The sequence below is a fragment of the Salvia miltiorrhiza genome, chromosome 4 (genome assembly GCF_028751815.1).
Source record: "Salvia miltiorrhiza cultivar Shanhuang (shh) chromosome 4, IMPLAD_Smil_shh, whole genome shotgun sequence".
In the NCBI taxonomy this organism is placed as follows: Eukaryota; Viridiplantae; Streptophyta; class Magnoliopsida; order Lamiales; family Lamiaceae; genus Salvia; species Salvia miltiorrhiza.
Window position 1 is genome coordinate 53,977,088 of NC_080390.1, and position 17,163 is coordinate 53,994,250.

General features: G+C 34.0%; 3 protein-coding genes and 1 non-coding gene across 7 annotated transcripts; 2 read left to right on the plus strand and 2 right to left on the minus strand.

The window, feature by feature from the left end:
• Positions 1-734: 734 nt before the first annotated feature.
• Positions 735-3,056, minus strand: LOC131020694 (vestitone reductase-like). Its single transcript, XM_057949682.1, has 4 exons — positions 2,796-3,056; positions 2,011-2,541; positions 1,159-1,354; positions 735-1,070 (listed from the first exon to the last, which is right to left on the minus strand). Exons 1-4 carry the CDS (start codon positions 2,920-2,922, stop codon positions 929-931), a joined length of 996 nt encoding a protein of 331 aa, XP_057805665.1. The 5' UTR covers positions 2,923-3,056; the 3' UTR covers positions 735-928.
• A 3,330-nt stretch (positions 3,057-6,386) lies between these two features.
• LOC131020655 (protein transport Sec1a-like) lies at positions 6,387-13,399 on the plus strand. Of its 2 annotated transcripts, none has more exons than XM_057949620.1 (22): positions 6,387-6,551; positions 6,774-6,832; positions 7,660-7,741; positions 8,062-8,140; positions 8,461-8,511; positions 8,629-8,725; positions 8,815-8,847; positions 9,018-9,146; positions 9,627-9,818; positions 9,913-9,996; positions 10,071-10,169; positions 10,283-10,353; positions 10,669-10,765; positions 10,971-11,096; positions 11,199-11,294; positions 11,802-11,918; positions 11,999-12,079; positions 12,338-12,555; positions 12,666-12,756; positions 12,826-12,915; positions 13,025-13,130; positions 13,211-13,399. In XM_057949620.1, the coding sequence occupies exons 1-21, from the start codon at positions 6,482-6,484 to the stop codon at positions 13,076-13,078; spliced, it is 2,016 nt and encodes a 671-aa protein (XP_057805603.1). In that variant the 5' UTR covers positions 6,387-6,481; the 3' UTR covers positions 13,079-13,130; positions 13,211-13,399. The 2 variants fall into 2 exon arrangements, with proteins under 2 accessions (XP_057805603.1, XP_057805604.1); XM_057949621.1 differs by having other exon boundaries at positions 12,002-12,079.
• A 72-nt stretch (positions 13,400-13,471) lies between these two features.
• TRNAK-CUU (transfer RNA lysine (anticodon CUU)) lies at positions 13,472-13,544 on the minus strand. Its single transcript has one exon. It is a non-coding gene; the product is annotated as a tRNA-Lys (tRNA).
• A 496-nt stretch (positions 13,545-14,040) lies between these two features.
• LOC131020710 (glutathione S-transferase 2-like) lies at positions 14,041-16,575 on the plus strand. Of its 3 annotated transcripts, none has more exons than XM_057949702.1 (10): positions 14,041-14,300; positions 14,399-14,519; positions 14,631-14,687; positions 15,279-15,364; positions 15,466-15,537; positions 15,690-15,743; positions 15,839-15,914; positions 16,044-16,105; positions 16,196-16,255; positions 16,347-16,575. In XM_057949702.1, exons 1-10 carry the CDS (start codon positions 14,280-14,282, stop codon positions 16,455-16,457), a joined length of 720 nt encoding a protein of 239 aa, XP_057805685.1. In that variant the 5' UTR covers positions 14,041-14,279; the 3' UTR covers positions 16,458-16,575. The 3 variants fall into 3 exon arrangements, with proteins under 3 accessions (XP_057805685.1, XP_057805684.1, XP_057805687.1); XM_057949701.1 differs by having other exon boundaries at positions 14,122-14,300; positions 15,621-15,743; XM_057949704.1 differs by lacking the exon at positions 15,690-15,743 and having other exon boundaries at positions 14,143-14,300.
• Positions 16,576-17,163: the final 588 nt, after the last annotated feature.

Genomic DNA, 17,163 nt, shown 5'->3' on the forward strand with positions numbered 1-17,163 from the left:
TAATAATATTATTATTATTATTATTATATATTTATTATTAATTATACTTATTAAGATTAATGAATCTTTATATGGAATGTAATAGTTAATTAATTAATAAATGATGAAGATTTTATATTTGAAATTATTGAAATGGGACAATTCTAAGCATGCCATATAGCATGTAAATGGTTTTGCTATTATAAAGAAGATTTCCATGTTTTGTTGGTCGTCCGACTTCATATTCGCCATCTTTTCTATAATATATTCCATTCGCTTCGAAATAGTATACTATACATATTTTTTCTATACGAGTTTTAAAAATGATAAATCAGTATATGAGTGGATAAAATAATCGACATTATTTGTATTATTGTAAGTAGAGAAGAAATTTCACAATTAATATTTGTTATAAATAAATTGAGATATTAAAATTAAAAAGATAAGAGGTAAAGTCAAAAATAAATTTTACATATATTTTTGTGGAACGAATAGAGTATACTATGCTATACAAGAACTGTCATGTTCTACCCATATAGTGATATAAACTACTCACTCCGTCCCATTTATATTGGCCCCCTTGCCATTTTTTATTGTCCCTATTGTATTGGTCCCTTTCTTAAAATAGCAAAACAAGGGCTTCTTAAGTTGGCAAAAGTAAAGCACTCCACCTATTTAACTCATAAATAAAGATTTTTTTAATCTCCGTGCCTAAAAGTAAGGAGCAAATACAAATGGGACGAAGGGAGTATCAATTAATAAAGTTTGTGTATTTTATTGAATTTTTGGCCAAAAATGAATTTTGGTCAAAATTGGTGTATTTACATACAATTATTTCAAACTAATATGAAAATATATAAGCTTTTTATTTATTGTGATTTTTTCATAAAATTAAAATTCTCCAAATTTGCAGTTACATAAGACAAATAAAAAAATAAAATAAAACTAATTAAAGAAGACCAATATGTTTGCATGATTTGATGGCCCCATCGAACATTTGTTGTAGCCCATTTTCAAAGTTGAATCCACTTTCCACTAGCTTTTGGCTTGAGAGCTTGGGGAATGTAAGCCGTATCAGATCCTCAAACTCACTGCATCAATTCAACGTATATAATTAATCACATCTTAATAATCTATAAATAGAAAAAAAAACTACATTAATTACAAGTGACAACTTACTCAGTTGATGGTAGCTCATATTCAGGATATTTAGCTGACAGAAATTCATGCAATTTATCAATCGTGATGTCAACATTTGAACAAATGTATCTCCCTTTTGCTTGAGGATTCTCAAACAGATGAATATGGGCTCTTACGACGTCGTCTACGTGAACCACACTAGTCCTCACCAGCCGCTGGTAACATTCCTTCTTGCCTGCAAACGTTACCAGATCTTTCCTTATAAAATAGGATTAAATATATTGGTGATTCGAATTTAATTTTTTTTAAAGGATGAATTACCTGTGAAAATACAAAGCATAATATTTGATTTTAATCAACATTATTTTTCAATTTTTTGGGTCAAAAATCAGAATTTAATTAACTAAATAACCTTTTTAAAAATGACTTGGAACTTTCTTTATTTTTTGAAAATCTTTCATTTTATAGAAAGTTTGAGTTTTGACCTTAATCGAGAATTTGAAAAGTTGAATCAACTCGTTGGACTTTGGCATAAAAAATGAGTTCTATTACACACGAGAGTCCAACGAGCTGATTCACCTTTCCCACATCGAATCCTTGACGACAGCTAAATTTGAATTTTTAAGAAAATGAATGAACTTAAGCTTGTAATTGAGGTTTGCAAAAGCTAATCATCAAAATAGGACAGTAATTTCAGAAAGAGAGAACTATATGCTATACAATTTAAGTTTGTAACTTGAAGTCATGTAACCTTCATTTTCAAATTCCGTAACATATAATCCTCTTTCTGAAAATATTGAAGCTTACTATCCTATTTTAACAGTTAGCTCTGTTTACGACGTGGAATCAAGACGAGCATGAATGAAATACGATACGAGTTGAGATAAATACCTAAAATCAATGACATAAATATGGAGACAGAGTCAGGCAAGTAAGGGCAAATGAAAGGGCCATGAATCCATGTAGGAAGCAGCGCCACAACATCCAAACCATTCCTCTCTGCGAAATCCAAAACCATCTTCTCCGCCAAGGTTTTCGTGACCATGTAGGGTCCACCAAACACCCCCAAACTTCTCAGAAATTCCACATCAGTCCACGAGCTCTCGTCGATGGCGTCGAGACCGCCGACCTTTTCGTTGAAGACGGCGGTGGCGACGCTCGAGCAGTAAACCACGCGTTTGACGGTCTTGGCGTCGACGCACGCCTGCAGAATGCCGACGGCGCCATTCACCACTCTCTCGATCTTCACCTGCTCCGCCTCCCTCTCCTCCAAGTCGAGAGGGTGCGCCGTGTGGAACACGCCCGCGCAGCCCTCGATCGCCGCCGCGAAGCTCGCCGGCCGGTCGAGGTCCGCTTCGAAAACCGCTAGCCTTTCCGATGCGCCCTCCAGATTTCTCAGGTAGTTAATGTCCCTTTCTTTCTCTGCCATATCAAGGATGCGATTTTCAAAATAAACGAATTAAACACTACTAGTAATATTTTTGTACTCATAGATAAAATTGCATTCATCTCTGGATATCATTAATGTAGTGAACACGAAGCGCAGCTCAGTTGGTAAAATAATTATTCTGAAGAGTTCGAGTTACCTAATATAAGTAAATGTGGAGTGTGTGTGTGTGTTGTGAATTGTAAGTAAGAAAATAAGAGAAGAAAAGTGATGTAGTGAAGGAATGAACCTGGATGCATTCTGATAGTTGTATTGACATAATAGCCATGTTGGAGAAGCCTTTTCACCATCCATGATCCCACAAAACCACTTCCACCAGTCACACAAACTTTGCCTTTGTTGTTTTCCTCTCCCATCTCTCTCTAGATCTCTCTCTCTCTAATAATATTAATGGATGAGAGATCTAGCAGATGTATATATTCTTGTCATTGAGCTCATTTGCAGTCATTTTCCCACGGAATTATTTACTTTTTTCAACTCCTAATGGTGGAATATGTGTTACTTAGTCAAAGTCAGAATCATATATGATTCATTTTGATTTGGTGGTTGGCTATGTTTCTTTGAGAAATAATTAACTATCACCTGCTACAACATTTAATAAATCTTCAATGGCTGTATTCAAAAAGTATATTATGATTCATTTTGATTTGGTAGTTAGCTAGCCATGTTTTCTTTAAGAAATAATTAACTATCACCTGCTACAACATTTAATACACTCTTGATCTATTCGAAAAAGTGTACTATTATTTTCAAATAAGTGCTTCATTTGACAATTATATACTCCATCTGTTTCACTTATATATATATATATATATATATATATATATATATATATATATATATATATAGGAAGAGGTTCTAATAAAAATCTCTGTTAAAATGAGAATTAGGAACCTAATCTTGACCTTTTAAATATTAGATCTAATGATTAGGATTTAGTCAACAAAAGAAACTGTGCATCTATTATATTTTACTGTGCACTTAAAAAATATGCAATTTATGCAATTGAAACCAACAATGCAAAATACTCAAGCAAATCGAAATTGTGCATCTATGCAATTGAAACTGTGCATTTATGCAATCGAAATTGTGCATCTGTAGTTTAATCTCAGCCCTCTATTTTATTTAAATCAATGGCTTTAAATTGGTTCCTAGTTTTCATCTTAAGAGGGGTTTTTATATTAACCCTACCTATATATATATATATCTTAGCACATTTACTTTGGACATGAAGATTAAGAATAAAATGTTAAGAATGTAAATGGGTATGTTGGATATCTTGATTCATAGGATAGATACCACTTATTAATGTTTATAGAGAAAGTAGGGATCAAATTATTTTTGAAAAATATCATTATAAATGGAACAAACTAAAAAAAAAAGTTTGACAAAATAAATGGAACTGAGAGAGTACAAAAATGACGTCAAATATCAAATCTATAAGTCTGATAATTCAATAATTTTGCAATCTCTTCATATTTTCCGTAAAATAAAATCACTTTTTTTTTTATAGTATAAGGGTTACTAGCCGGAAACACTTATTTGGGGATGTATGAAATAAATTTGTCAATATTTTGATCCAAGATTGATTCATTTATCTGGTGATGTTTTGATGAATCATTTGAGTATTAATAGAAGCCGCTTGTAATTTTTAATAGAACCTTTTGTAATAAAAAATCGAATCACTTTCCCTTTGAATCTTGAATATTGGAGGTGGGCATGCAGCTGGGTTTGGGGCAGCCTCCCCAATTTTTTTATGTACATATTTCTTTTAAATAATATTTTCATGTTTATTTGGTCGTCCTCCTTCATATTCGCCATCTTTTTGAAAATGATAGATCAGTGTATTGTAAGAGGATACAATAATTTACATTATTTGTAGTATTGGAAGTAGAGAAAAATATTCACAATTAATATTTGTTATAAATAAATTGAGATATTAAAATTAAAAAGATAGGAGGTAGTGTCAAAAATAAAATTTATATATATTTTTGTGGAACGAATAGTACTCCCTCCGTCCGTCAAGATTATGGCAATTTGCTTGGGCACAGGATTTAATAAAATTGGTGATGATTTTGATGTAGTGGAGAAAGGGTTCCACCACTTTATGAGATGAGTGGTTGAGATTGAATTTTGAGTGGTTTTTTTGTAAATAAAGAGTGTTAGTAAGGATAAAATATTAAAGAGGATGGTGGGACCATTGCCTTAAAAGAAAAATGACATAATCTTGACGGACGTCCGATATAGTAATTGTGACATAATCTTGGCGGACAGAGGGAGTATATGTTAGACGAGAACTGTCATGTTCTACCCATATAGTGATATTGTGCAAAGGTAAAATATTTATTGGGTCATTTGTTGTATGACATTTCCTGATATGAGATCTTTCTCCATATAAAAATCTGATGACATCTTTTAAGGTTTTGGGCCTTCAAATTGTTTGGGCATCGGAACTCAAAACCTCAGTTATCTCGAAAACATGCGTATCACATCACATATAAGCAAAATGCATTTGGGTTTTTGCATTTTCTTTTTTATTTCATTAAGTTTCCATATGATTTTGTATTTTATTTTAATAAATATTGCATATTTATGTTCTATTTTACTATAAAAAAAATCCTAATTTATATATATATATATATATATATTACTAAAAAAATGAAATTTATAAAAATTATACCCTAATTATGAATTTATTAACCATAATAAACAATTACGTATTATTTCAAAAATGTAAAAAATAATTAATAAATTATAATTGGAACTTTTTATAACGTACTATTGGCTTTTACAAAACTTATCATTTGTGAAGTACCATTTGCATTTAAGAAAAATATAAAATATTGTTAAGAAAAATAACATTTTATGTCATACTCTATGTATATGATTTTATTTATTATTGATAAAAGTCTTTCTTATTGTAAATAATATTATTTATTATATATTGTGCATTACTTATTCATATATATATATATATATATATATATATATATGATGGAACTGATAGATACGGTTAATGAGAATACATAATCTGTTTTTCTTTCTTCTTTCTCTCCTTCTCTTCTCTCCCTGAATCTTTCATTCTTTACTTTGGAATTGCTTGCTCAAGGGGATATTACAATATTTTTGTTGTTAGTAAATCAATCATTCAATTCACACGCACGAGACCAACTCTTATTACTCTTACTATATCCTATCCATCCAAAAATGTAACATATGATTTGTGGAGTAGTTGAGAGCAGCGTGCCTAAGTGGGGGGCATGATTATCAAATTATTATTTCCCCATTTTAAACTTATACTATAATTATATACTATAGTTTTTAAGAGAACAAATGAGAGAATAGCGGTAACTGGTAAACCTGTTTCCACTGCATTCTCCCTTGTGGTTGACGAAACACAGATGATGTCTCCAATGACTTTGCCTTGTTATTTCCGGCAACATTTACAAGGCCAAAATGTTCTACATTTTAATTACACTTTCTATAACAAAAAAACTGTCACTTTCTATATAATCTAATTCTATATAACTATATTAAATTCAATAATATAAATACGAAACAACACTGTTGAGTTTAATTATTCCTCTTTGGCGAGCGAGTAAAATAACAATGATTATTATCATAAATTTGTTTTTCACTGTCTAATAATTTAAAATGTTTTTCATTATATACTACCGTAGGAAAAAGAAAGGGGAATGTTAGTAATTAAGGCAAAAAATGTGGGTACAAAATGAAATATGAAAAAAACTGCATAGTTGGAGAGATTATGCGCCCCCACAAACTTTACGACTTCTTTCCCTCGTAAAACGGCTCTTCTCTCTCTCTCTCTCTCTCTCATACACATACACGCATTGGAATTTTGAAAAGTAAAACCGTTGATCGCCGCCGGCGCCGCAAAATAGCTAGCTAGGAAGCATGCTGGTTCCCGATTCCGACTTCCTCCACGCCGGAAATGCCAAGACCTTCCGCCAAATCAGCCGCGATCGTAAGCCTCGCCAGCTCCTATCTCTTACTTGACTGTTGATTTATCCTCTTATTTTTTTCCCCGCCAAATTAAGATGATTCGGAGAAGTTCTATTAGTATTAGTTTTTTGAAATGAGATATCGTGAGAATTGAACTGAATAAATTAAAGTTGTGCACTTGTGCTTAGGAATAGCGGTGCTCTGTCTAGTATTTGGATTGATCGTTTTCCTAAAAACCTGCTAGGATTGTTGTACGAAATGCTCCGGACATCCAAATCAGGAGATTCGAGATCATCATGGAAGGTATTTCTAGCTCATTACGAATTACTACTATCTTGAAGCTAGACTTTGATGATCCTTTGTGCTTTATTTGCTGTTAACTTGTTGTGAGCTTAATGTTAAGAGTTCTTTTTTTTACGAGAAATTCATAATTATCCTGCATTCGTGCTTATCATTAAGCTCACAACAAGTTAATCTCAAACTGAAGTTAGTCAGTGTAGTTTCTTTGACCATACGTTCTTCAATTTATGGAGGAAAAGTAGAATTCTAAATTGCAGTCACAATAAATGTATTGACAGCGTCGAATTAGTTGGGCCTAGCAGAATGGCGTGAACAAACACTACCAACTCACCAAGCCTGGATGTTATGGGGCGAGTCGATAGGATATCAATTGATATTCTGTTATAAGAATGATATGTTGTGATATTTGTGTAGTTTTTCCTTGTTGAGCTAATAATTGAAGCTTTTCTTGATACACTGCTAGCTCTAGCTTCCGAAGTGGTTACATAATTTAAGGTAAATAACTCCAATCTGTCAGTCAGCTGCATGAAGTGAGTTAAGCTTGTTGGCTTTATTATTTCCTACAAAGCTTCATGAAAAGTTTGGTAAGCATTTAGAAATAAGAAAAAAAACTGACAGTTTCGAGACTAATGTTTGATATATAGTTCAGATATAAAGTTAGATTAGTCGACATTAATCACTTTGTATCTTATAAGTCACATATCGCGGTTGCTTAGTAAAGTCCCCTAAAATAGTTGTAAATTAAAAAATTATATTTGATCAATTTATTATACTGATATCTAGTTTATTTTATCCTCTATCTTCCCCTCTGTTTACCTGGTTCTCTGTAGGTTCTCATCATGGATAAAGTTACAGTAAAAGTGATGTCATGCTCGTGCAAAATGTCTGATATCACAGAGCAAGGAATTTCATGTAAGAATTTCTGAAATTTAGGAGCCCTTAGCACTTATATATGCTCTCCACTAGTAAGAAATTTTAATGTATAGATTTTTCGTAAGAACTTTCAACACTCCCAATTTTGGAATTTAGTTTGGTAACAAGACCTTTATTCATTCCGGAGAGCTATATTTTTCATGTTTTAAGTTCTTCATACCTCAGTACACCACAGTCCTGATGTAATATGGTTTTATTGAGTGACTAGTAAGTATTATGCACCCTTTTGTTAAGTAACTTCTGTACAGACATTTGCACGTTCTTTAGCTTAATCTTAGTAATGATCTATTTTTTCTCAGTGGTGGAAGACCTTTATAGAAGAAGACAACCTTTGCCTTCAATGGATGCCATATATTTTATTCAACCTTCCAAGGAGAAGTATGTCATCCTTTGATAATTTTCTTGATGTTTAGCAATTAAAACTTGCAGGAGAAAACGTAAGGCAATATGTGTTTCACTTATAATGTCTACTGTATGAAAATTTTATATTAGTTTCAATTCTTCCAATGGTATCAATTAACTCTTACGTGAAACACTCCTTGTATACTACTACTATTTTAATAGGAGGCTTTTCTATACCTTCCCTTATTTCTATTTTCTCCTGCTGTCACTTTTGCTTGTTGGCAGGAACCTTTAAGTTTTACTCTGAACAACTAAATACATTATTGGATCTAACTTAGCTTTGTATTTGTTTTCAGCATCATTATGTTGTTGTCTGACATGTCAGGAAGAGAACCTTTATACAGGAAGTATGTCACAAATATATATGTATATACATTTAATTATCCGTTAATCCCCTGCCCTGCCTATCTAATCCACATAGTCTGACTGGATTGTATCTTGTCGTGGTGTTCTTGTGGCTGCAGAGCATATGTATACTTCAGTTCACCTGTACCAAAACACCTTCTGACTCACATAAAGAACGATTGTAGCGTAGTACCACGTATTGCTGCATTAAGAGAGGTTAGCAAAGCAGTCAGTATTACTGTAAGTACCTTATATATATATTTTTTATTTATTTCTTATTTATTCCTGAAACTTTCAAGTTGCAGATGAATTTGGAGTACTTCGGTATAGACAATCAGGTAACCATTTATTCTTTCAACCACAGATATAAAGTCCCAGGTATGCTTTTCCCACTGATCAGACACTGAGTTTGTGCAGTGACATGTTCATGGGGATTCTAGTCTCTTAGCATTAGTAGTACAGTTCTTTTTCTTACTTTTCCAGATACTGCTTAAAATTTTATTGCCAGGGATTCATCACCGATCATGAAAAAGCACTTGAAGAACTCTTTAGTGACGATGCTGAAAATTCTCGCAGATTTGATGCATACTTGAATGAAATGGCTACAAGAATTGCTACTGTTTTTGCTTCATTGAAGGTATCAAAAGTTCATATTTTTTGGTCTACCCAGATGCTCCAACATATTCCTTTACCTTCTCAAACATAAAGAACTATTAGTCCAAATAGATTAATTTCCTTTGCCTTATTTTTGTCTCATTTTGGAACTAATTTCTATTGTTTGAAATGACCAATGAACATGTAGTCGTGTTTTAAGAAATTGTATCTATTGCCAATTCATTTTAATGTATTGGAATTTCTAGCTGTCCTTGATTATTATATTGATATGATGCATCGCGCAAGATTCGGTTGGTAAAAAAAGAGAATACTGTTCTCCATATTTAGCTAATGCTAAAATTAATTAAAGTAGCATGGATTGTATGGTGTATTTCTGGGATCTTTTATTTCTTGATTTTGTCAGACCATTTGCTTTGTTGGATCTGTATGTAAAATATGATACTAAGTCAACTTCATTTTATATCGAATATTTAGTCTAACATATTACGATTACCAACAACAGGAATGTCCTTTTGTACACTATAGAGCAGCCAAGGGACTTGATGGCACCACGGTGACTACATTCGGTGACTTGGTTCCAACAAAGCTTGCTGCAGCAGTTTGGAACATCATTACAACATATAAAACTTTGATTCCTAACTTCCCGCAAAAAGAAACATGTGAATTACTAATAGTAGACAGATCAGTTGATCAGGTTTCTTAAACATTCTGATAGTAGTCGCAAGCTAATTCATCAGTTCATTTCTTTTCATTTTAATTCCTGTTAAGCTTATGGTTGCATTATTTAGGTGGCTCCAATCATTCATGAATGGACATATGATGCAATGTGTCATGATCTTTTAAATCTGGATGGAAACAGATATGTGCCTGAGGTGACATGTTTATATCAATATACTACTCTATGATACAATCTGCAAAATCTTCTGGTAATACTGAAGGATTTCAGGTTCCTAGCAAATCAGGCGGTACGCCTGAAAAGAAGGAAGTCCTACTGGAAGATCATGATCCTGTCTGGCTTGAGATCCGGCATACTCATATAGCAGAGGTGTCTACTTGCGCATGGGCTTTTTTCCCCATGCCCATGCATCCGTTGAAAGACTTATGTTTTATGAGATCCTGACTTGTCTTTGTTAATGGTTCTCACCTTACGGTTTTCAGGCAGGTGAACGATTGCATGAGAAGATGGCAAATTTTGTTTCGAAAAATAAAGCAGCACAAATGCAACAGAGGTTTGTGATTATGGATGCATGTGTACTAGTCGTATTATGAGTCTTTACAATGTTTCTTGCAAATAGTCTGAACATCAAAACCAGAAAGCATTGCTCTTTTCTTTCTCTTTATTAAGAAATTGTGATTTCAATAGGCCAAACCTTGTTTCCATTCTGTTAGAGGTTAACTCTCATTTTGCATGCCATTTAATTTCTAGTACGAGAAATTGCGGCTGATCAAGGCTTCATTCATATTCAACCGAACAGAATAAAATTTGATAAAATTGAAATTGTTTCCTTCATCAGTTTCTTATATTGACGTGTACTTCTATGTAGAAATGGTAGCGAGCTTTCCACAAGAGACCTTCAGAAAATGGTTCAAGCTTTGCCACAATATAATGAACAGATGGAGAAACTCTCTGTCCATGTTGAGGTTGTTTGTTCCTCCATTACATCTAATGATCATCAATCTATGCAGTCTTAAGATATTCATCGTTACTATACAAAACTGGATAGAGTTTAGTTTTCCTTGGAGTAACTAAGTATGAGATGAAGATACCAACCAAATAAATATGATTTCAGATAATGATTTCAGATAGATGAAACACTCATTCTGACGCTTTCTCTCTGGAATCCAGATTGCTGGAAAACTTAATAAAATTATCAGAGATATGGGTCTACGAGAACTTGGACAACTTGAGCAGGACCTTGTATTTGGTGATGCAGGAACAAAGGAAGTTATAAATTTTCTGAGAAAGAACCAGGTTCTGTCTTAAATCTTAATTAGTAGTTACTACATTCTGAAGTTTTAGCGGCACTTATATTCTTGGTTCTTCTATGAGATGACCTTTCCTTTTACCCTCCAGGAAGAAAGAAACCAGAACAAATTGCGGCTTATGATGATTTATGCTACTGTTTATCCTGAAAAGTTTGAGGGGGACAAAGCATTAAAACTCATGCAGGTTTCCAAGTTTCTCTCCACCCTCGTTGTACATATGGTTTGTGTATATTCATTTCTTGGACAGATTCAATCTGAGCATGAAGCATTTAGTGATTGGTTTTTAAATATACACCACTCTCATCTCGTTGTATTCTGCACAAGAACCAAGTGTTGAATTTTGGTTTGGCTTACACCTAATCATGGAGTTCAAAGAGTCACCTTTATATAACAATAAAAATAAGCATTTTGGAATTTAGCTCCACGAAGTAGAGTAGGTAATTGGGGCTGTAATGCAGTTTGATATTGCATTTCAATAGTTTGACCAAAACATATATAATAATAATTAATCATTTTTTTTTCAATGCACCTTGAACTAATATCCGTATGTTCCCAGCACCTTTGAGCTCCAGATTTGCTCACTTTGATGTTTGGCATGACCCAGCCCAGTCTTATAAAAATATGCTTCAAAGTGATATAACCAATAGACTGGCCCCAGCTAGAATTGATCTGGTTATTTGTGCTTCTTCAGTTGGCAAGATTATCTGATTCAGACATGAAAGCTGTAAAAAATATGACACTGGTTGGTGGATGTGATTCAAGAAGTGTTTCAAAAGGGACCTTTTCACTGATGTTTGATTCAGAAAAGGTGAACCTTCTTACTAGACTACAATCTCAAAAAGTTATGCTTAAATTAAGATGTAACAGTCTATAATGCTGTTTCCATAGCAGAGGAAGTCCATGGCAAGAACGGATCGATCAGGAGAGGAAGAGACATGGGCACTATTTCGGTTTTATCCCATGATAGAGGTTTGGTCGAACTGCAAAGCTTCTGAAATTTATTTAGTGGATACAAAGGTCCATGAGTTATTGTTTCTCATAGTGAAATACTTAAATTCTTGTTGTGATAAGCTCTGTGCAAATTAGTGACATTCATGCTTGAGATTGTCTCTTGGTTGAGATCCCTGTGGTTGGGGTATTCCCAGATAACTTCTCCATATTTTGGAAAAAGTCCATAAATGTCATTTCCAGATCGGTTCTGTTATATTAACTTCGTTTATTTCTCAGGAGTTGATTGAAAAGCTAAGTAAAGGAGAGCTGCCAAAGGACGAGTACCATTGCATGAACAATCCTACTGACCCTTTTAATAATGGATCACGAAAGATTAATGGAGGCGCACAGGTTGCATCAACTAGAGCTGGTCAAGCAACGATTGCACATTCTATGAGATCAAGACGTACTGCAACATGGGCCAGATCACACTTCTCTGATGATGGAAGTTCAAAGTAACCACTCTTTTCTTTAAATCATATTCTGTTAGCTTTGTATGAAGCTCTTGACTGCTTGTATCACTTATCCTCCAAATGCACAACTTATGATAGCATTTTTCCTCCAGTGATTCGGTCTTAAACACTGCACCCGGTGATTCCAAGAAGATGGGGCAGCGCATTTTTGTTTTCATAATCGGTGGGGCAACTAGATCCGAGGTAAAAACTGCTGAACTTTTCCATTTTCAGAAATTAGCTTTGAAACTTAATTATCGGTGTTCTCTTCAGCTCCGGGTTTGCCATAAACTTACAGCAAAATTAAGGAGGGAAGTAATCCTTGGTGCAACTAGCTTAGATGATCCATCTCAGTATATTGAGGTTAACATTGGATTTCTCCTCCCTCTCATTTCCCTCTTTCTTCTCAAAATTATCTGAAAACAACTTCCATCTTATGTTTACTTCAACTTGTTGTCTCATTTTCCCGCAGAAGCTTAAGCTCTTATCAGAAAAGGAGGTTTCAATTAGCAATCTCAAGATATGAAGATATTTTGGTCTGCTTGTACAAATATAATCTTTCCCAATATACCTGGTAGGTTAGGCCTATTTCATGCAAGATTCATCCAATTTTCCTCTATATTTTCGAAACCGATGACAATATTATCATCAAATGCAGGAACTTGGACTTACTTTGCCCCAGAAAGGAAAGAAAGATGAATCGGAAACTGGACTGTCAATTGGTGCATGAGATATGTATTAATCCAATAGCATAGTAGTTGGTTTTCTACATTATGCATTACATTATACATATATATGATATACTACAATGAAAAACGTGAAGTAAATTCTTTTAGTTACCGTCTACTGGTAGAATAAAAGCAGGAAACGAAACAAAAAAAGAATAAAAGCGAAGCAGGAAACGAAATAAAAAAGCATACGCCCACCGTGGGGCTCGAACCCACGACCACAAGGTTAAGAGCCTTGCGCTCTACCAACTGAGCTAGACGGGCTTGTTGTTCAGTAATAAAGTAAAAACATAATGATATTTTCATGAAGGACATGATGGAAAACTGTCGAAGGGACCATTTAAAATGATGTTGTCTGGTTCATTATGCTACTCCCTCCGTCCATAAAAAAATGGGACACATTCTTTGGTCACAGGTTTTAATAAAATGAATAGTTAGTGAAGAATGGATTCCATCATTATTTGAAATGAATGATTGAAATTGAATTATAGTTATTTTTTTGTAAATAAAGGATATTTATAAGGATAAAATGCGAGGAAAAGAGAAAGTGTCTTATTTTTTGTTGGCGGCATATATAGTAATTGTGCCTCATTTTTTATGGATGGAGAGTGTCCATTTTTTCGATGGATTTGGACACGTATAGTTTTAGACAACCACTTCATCATTAAATTTGATCAGAAAATAGACAAGATAGCAATAAGAAAATAATAAAAAAAAGTATTTTAAATATAAATTTTAAAGTTAGTGTATAAAATAAAAATATTTGAAAATTCATTCAGTTATATGCAATTAATAATTTTCAAAAATCTTAAATACCTAAACCCAAGTCTGAAAATTCGCGGTAATAATTGTCAGGTACTATCTAAGATTCTAAGGTAAGGTAGAAACAAAAGTCAGCACACCTAACTCAACTCAACTAGACTTACCTGCCTTCAAGCAAAAAAACTGCCTTGAGATTATTGCTGGGAATCGGTTGCTCAAGTCCATCTGAACTCTACTATGGAAACCAAGGACAACAAGGTCTCTCTCTCTCTCTCTCTCTCCCTCTCCAGATTTAGTTCAGTATAAAGATAATACTGACATGAAGTGATGGAAACATTTTCTGTGGAAAAAACCAGATGCAGATGCACCGCCAAGATGAGTCATCATCATCATCACCATCAGCTCCCAAGCTAGTACTCTACTCCTATTGGCAGAGTTCTTGTGCTTGGCGCATTCGATTTGCTCTGAATCTTAAAGGTCTGCTCTTCCCCCTTCTTGTGCTGCTCTGCCCTCAATTCTTTTATAAAAAATCAATCTTTACACATATTTATTGTTATAGTTTGTCTTTCTCATTTCTGGGGTTTGCAGGGCTTTCTTATGAGTACAGGGCTGTCAATCTTGACAAAGGAGAGCAATTTACTCCAGGTTTCCCTCATTCTGACCCTAAATCAGCCTTTTATTTTCTTTTTTAGTTTTATGGGTGAAATTGATTTTCAAGAAGGAGTAGTGTTATGATTGATATATGTTTCTATTTCGATCAATACTTGAAAGCAGATAATGGTTGTGCAATTTCTGGGAATGTGGAAAAATTGGGACTTTTTGTGATGGGTAAAGTAAAGAACTGTGGATCAATTGAAAATAAATAGGGCACTTAGAATGGGGGGGGGGGGGGGGGGAAGAAAAGGTTCCATCTTGATTGTGGTAGAATAGACACTCATGCTAGATGCTGGCGAATTGCAGCTACGGCTGTCTATCTCTTAATTTCCGTTTATTAGCTGTGACGCGAAGTTTTGGTGCAAAAGAGTGGGTTGCCGGAGTACATATAGAACCGGGAAAACCTCGTGAAAGTGGGGAGAGCCAATAGGATCATACCCTCCTCATTCGTCTTAAGAACCTATAGTGTGTGACTTGTGTTTTGAAAGAGAAAGAACATGTGAAACTATTCTTATTATAGTCCTAAGGCTTCTTGTTTCTTGTGATGTCATGATTTTACAAAAATTTGCATTTGGTTTGCAGAATTTGAGAAATTAAATCCTCTTCACTATGTCCCAGTCTTGGTTGATGGAGATGTAGTTGTTTCAGACTCGTATGCGATTATACTGGTTTGTAACTTTGTTCAACGTAATGTTGGAGTTCACATTTATCTCTTATTTGTTACTGGAAGCAGTGACATGGTTAAGATGCAATCTCTTTTTCCTGACAGCATTTAGAAGAAAACTATCCTCAAAATCCATTGTTGCCATCTGATCCTCAACTTCGAGCCATCAATCTTCAGGTATTTTAAGCCATTTCAGGAAGTTTGACAACGTATCTGTCATTTTAGATCGTGTCTTGCTATGTAGCTTAAGCTTTATTTAGAAAATTGATACGAGGATTGAAGCTATGATCGATATCATGGCTGTTTCTCTCAAAGTAAAACTGTCACAGGCTGCGAGTATCGTGTCATCCAGTATACAGCCTCTTCTCATGATGACGCACCTGGTCAGTTTTCAACGGCATATTGTCTGCAACCGGACATAACATTAGAAACAATTTGATGAGATTTGATGGTTGGGTGTTACTCATGAATGTTGCAGAAATACGTCGAGGAAAAGTTTGGCCCTGCAGAGCGAGCAGCTTGGGTGCAGATCCATATAGGAAAAGGCTTCTCGGGTGAGATTCTTTCAAGCTTTCAATAGTTTCATGATGCCAGTCGTTTTGTTATATCTCCATCTTACACCAACCTTCGTATTGAGCATTTCTTCTCCATTTTAACCTTGTTCTCAACTGATTCTGATCTAGCCCTCGAGAAGCTGCTGAAAGGCCGGGCTGGCACGTATTCTACGGGAGACACGGCTTATATGGTGAGTTTCTTTTACTCCTTCGCAACTGCAACGATTCTAGAAGAATGTATGGCATTTGTTGATGGTGAATGTTATTATGGTAAAATGCAGGCAGATGTGTTCTTGGCTCCTCAAATTGCAGTAGCTGCAAACAAGTTTAATGTTGATATGGTAATTAAATCCTTGAGATTATGGATTATATTATATGTGTGTGATGGAGTTTTGATAATCATATTTATGGAAGATGTGATTGTTTTTGCAGTCCAAATTCCCAACTTTGGATGCAATATATAAGTCGTGCATTGCAATGCCGGAGTTTGAGGCTTCTTTGCCGGAGAGACAACCTGATGCCATCCATGCCTTAGTTCTTTGAATTTTTCATTTCATTTCATGTTTTTTCTAAAAAAAAATTAATCATGAAAGAAGGCCAATAGTTATATTTGGTGTGCACTCAATGAAGCCCTACTTCTAATATGAAGATCTTTTATCAACTTATTTCTTATTCGGCTTTTGAGTTTTCTCAAATGATATTGTATTTAGTTGAGTCCGACATCATCCATATAATTAACTAATGTAAAATAATCTTTTTTTTTTAAATAAATTGTTATTATCGAAAGAAAAAAAAATACATTCACACTCTAATCCTCTAGGTGACCTAAACTTCTGATCTATTGATCAATGTAAAATAATCGTTTACAAGTGTACTAATTAATCAGACATGTTCATAATTATATTCTGAATTATCGAAAAATTCTAATTTTGCCACATTAATTCCCAATTCAAATCATTTAATCACCGAATGTTCGACAACAACGAAATTGACAACATAGGATGACAACCCTAAAATGGGTTTAAAATTTTTTGTTTTGACATTGAATGAATATCTAAATCTCTGCTCCAACTCATGCAAGAGATGAATTTACTACAAATCTATGTATATATTTAAAAGCTAAACTAATTCTCATAAAGATTTTATGCTAAAACTTCATCCATATCATCATTAATAATGATTAACTAAATTATTAATCACATTAATATATATAGCTACATGTATATGCAATTAATTTAATTTAAAGAAT

Coding starts and splice junctions, on each gene's coding strand:
- LOC131020694 (XM_057949682.1), bottom strand. CDS start 2,922: ATGGGAGAGGAAAACAACAAAGGCAAAGTTTGTGTGACTGGTGGAAGT. Junction 2,542..2,795: donor AACTATCAGAATGCATCCAG/GTTCATTCCTTC, acceptor TTGATATGGCAG/AGAAAGAAAGGGACATTAAC. Junction 1,355..2,010: donor ATTTATGTCATTGATTTTAG/GTATTTATCTCA, acceptor TAACGTTTGCAG/GCAAGAAGGAATGTTACCAG.
- LOC131020655 (XM_057949620.1), top strand. CDS start 6,482: ATGCTGGTTCCCGATTCCGACTTCCTCCACGCCGGAAATGCCAAGACC. Junction 6,552..6,773: donor CCGCCAAATCAGCCGCGATC/GTAAGCCTCGCC, acceptor AAAACCTGCTAG/GATTGTTGTACGAAATGCTC. Junction 10,354..10,668: donor GCAGCACAAATGCAACAGAG/GTTTGTGATTAT, acceptor ACTTCTATGTAG/AAATGGTAGCGAGCTTTCCA.
- LOC131020710 (XM_057949701.1), top strand. CDS start 14,280: ATGGAAACCAAGGACAACAAG. Junction 15,365..15,465: donor ACTCGTATGCGATTATACTG/GTTTGTAACTTT, acceptor TTTTCCTGACAG/CATTTAGAAGAAAACTATCC. Junction 15,915..16,043: donor TATAGGAAAAGGCTTCTCGG/GTGAGATTCTTT, acceptor ATTCTGATCTAG/CCCTCGAGAAGCTGCTGAAA.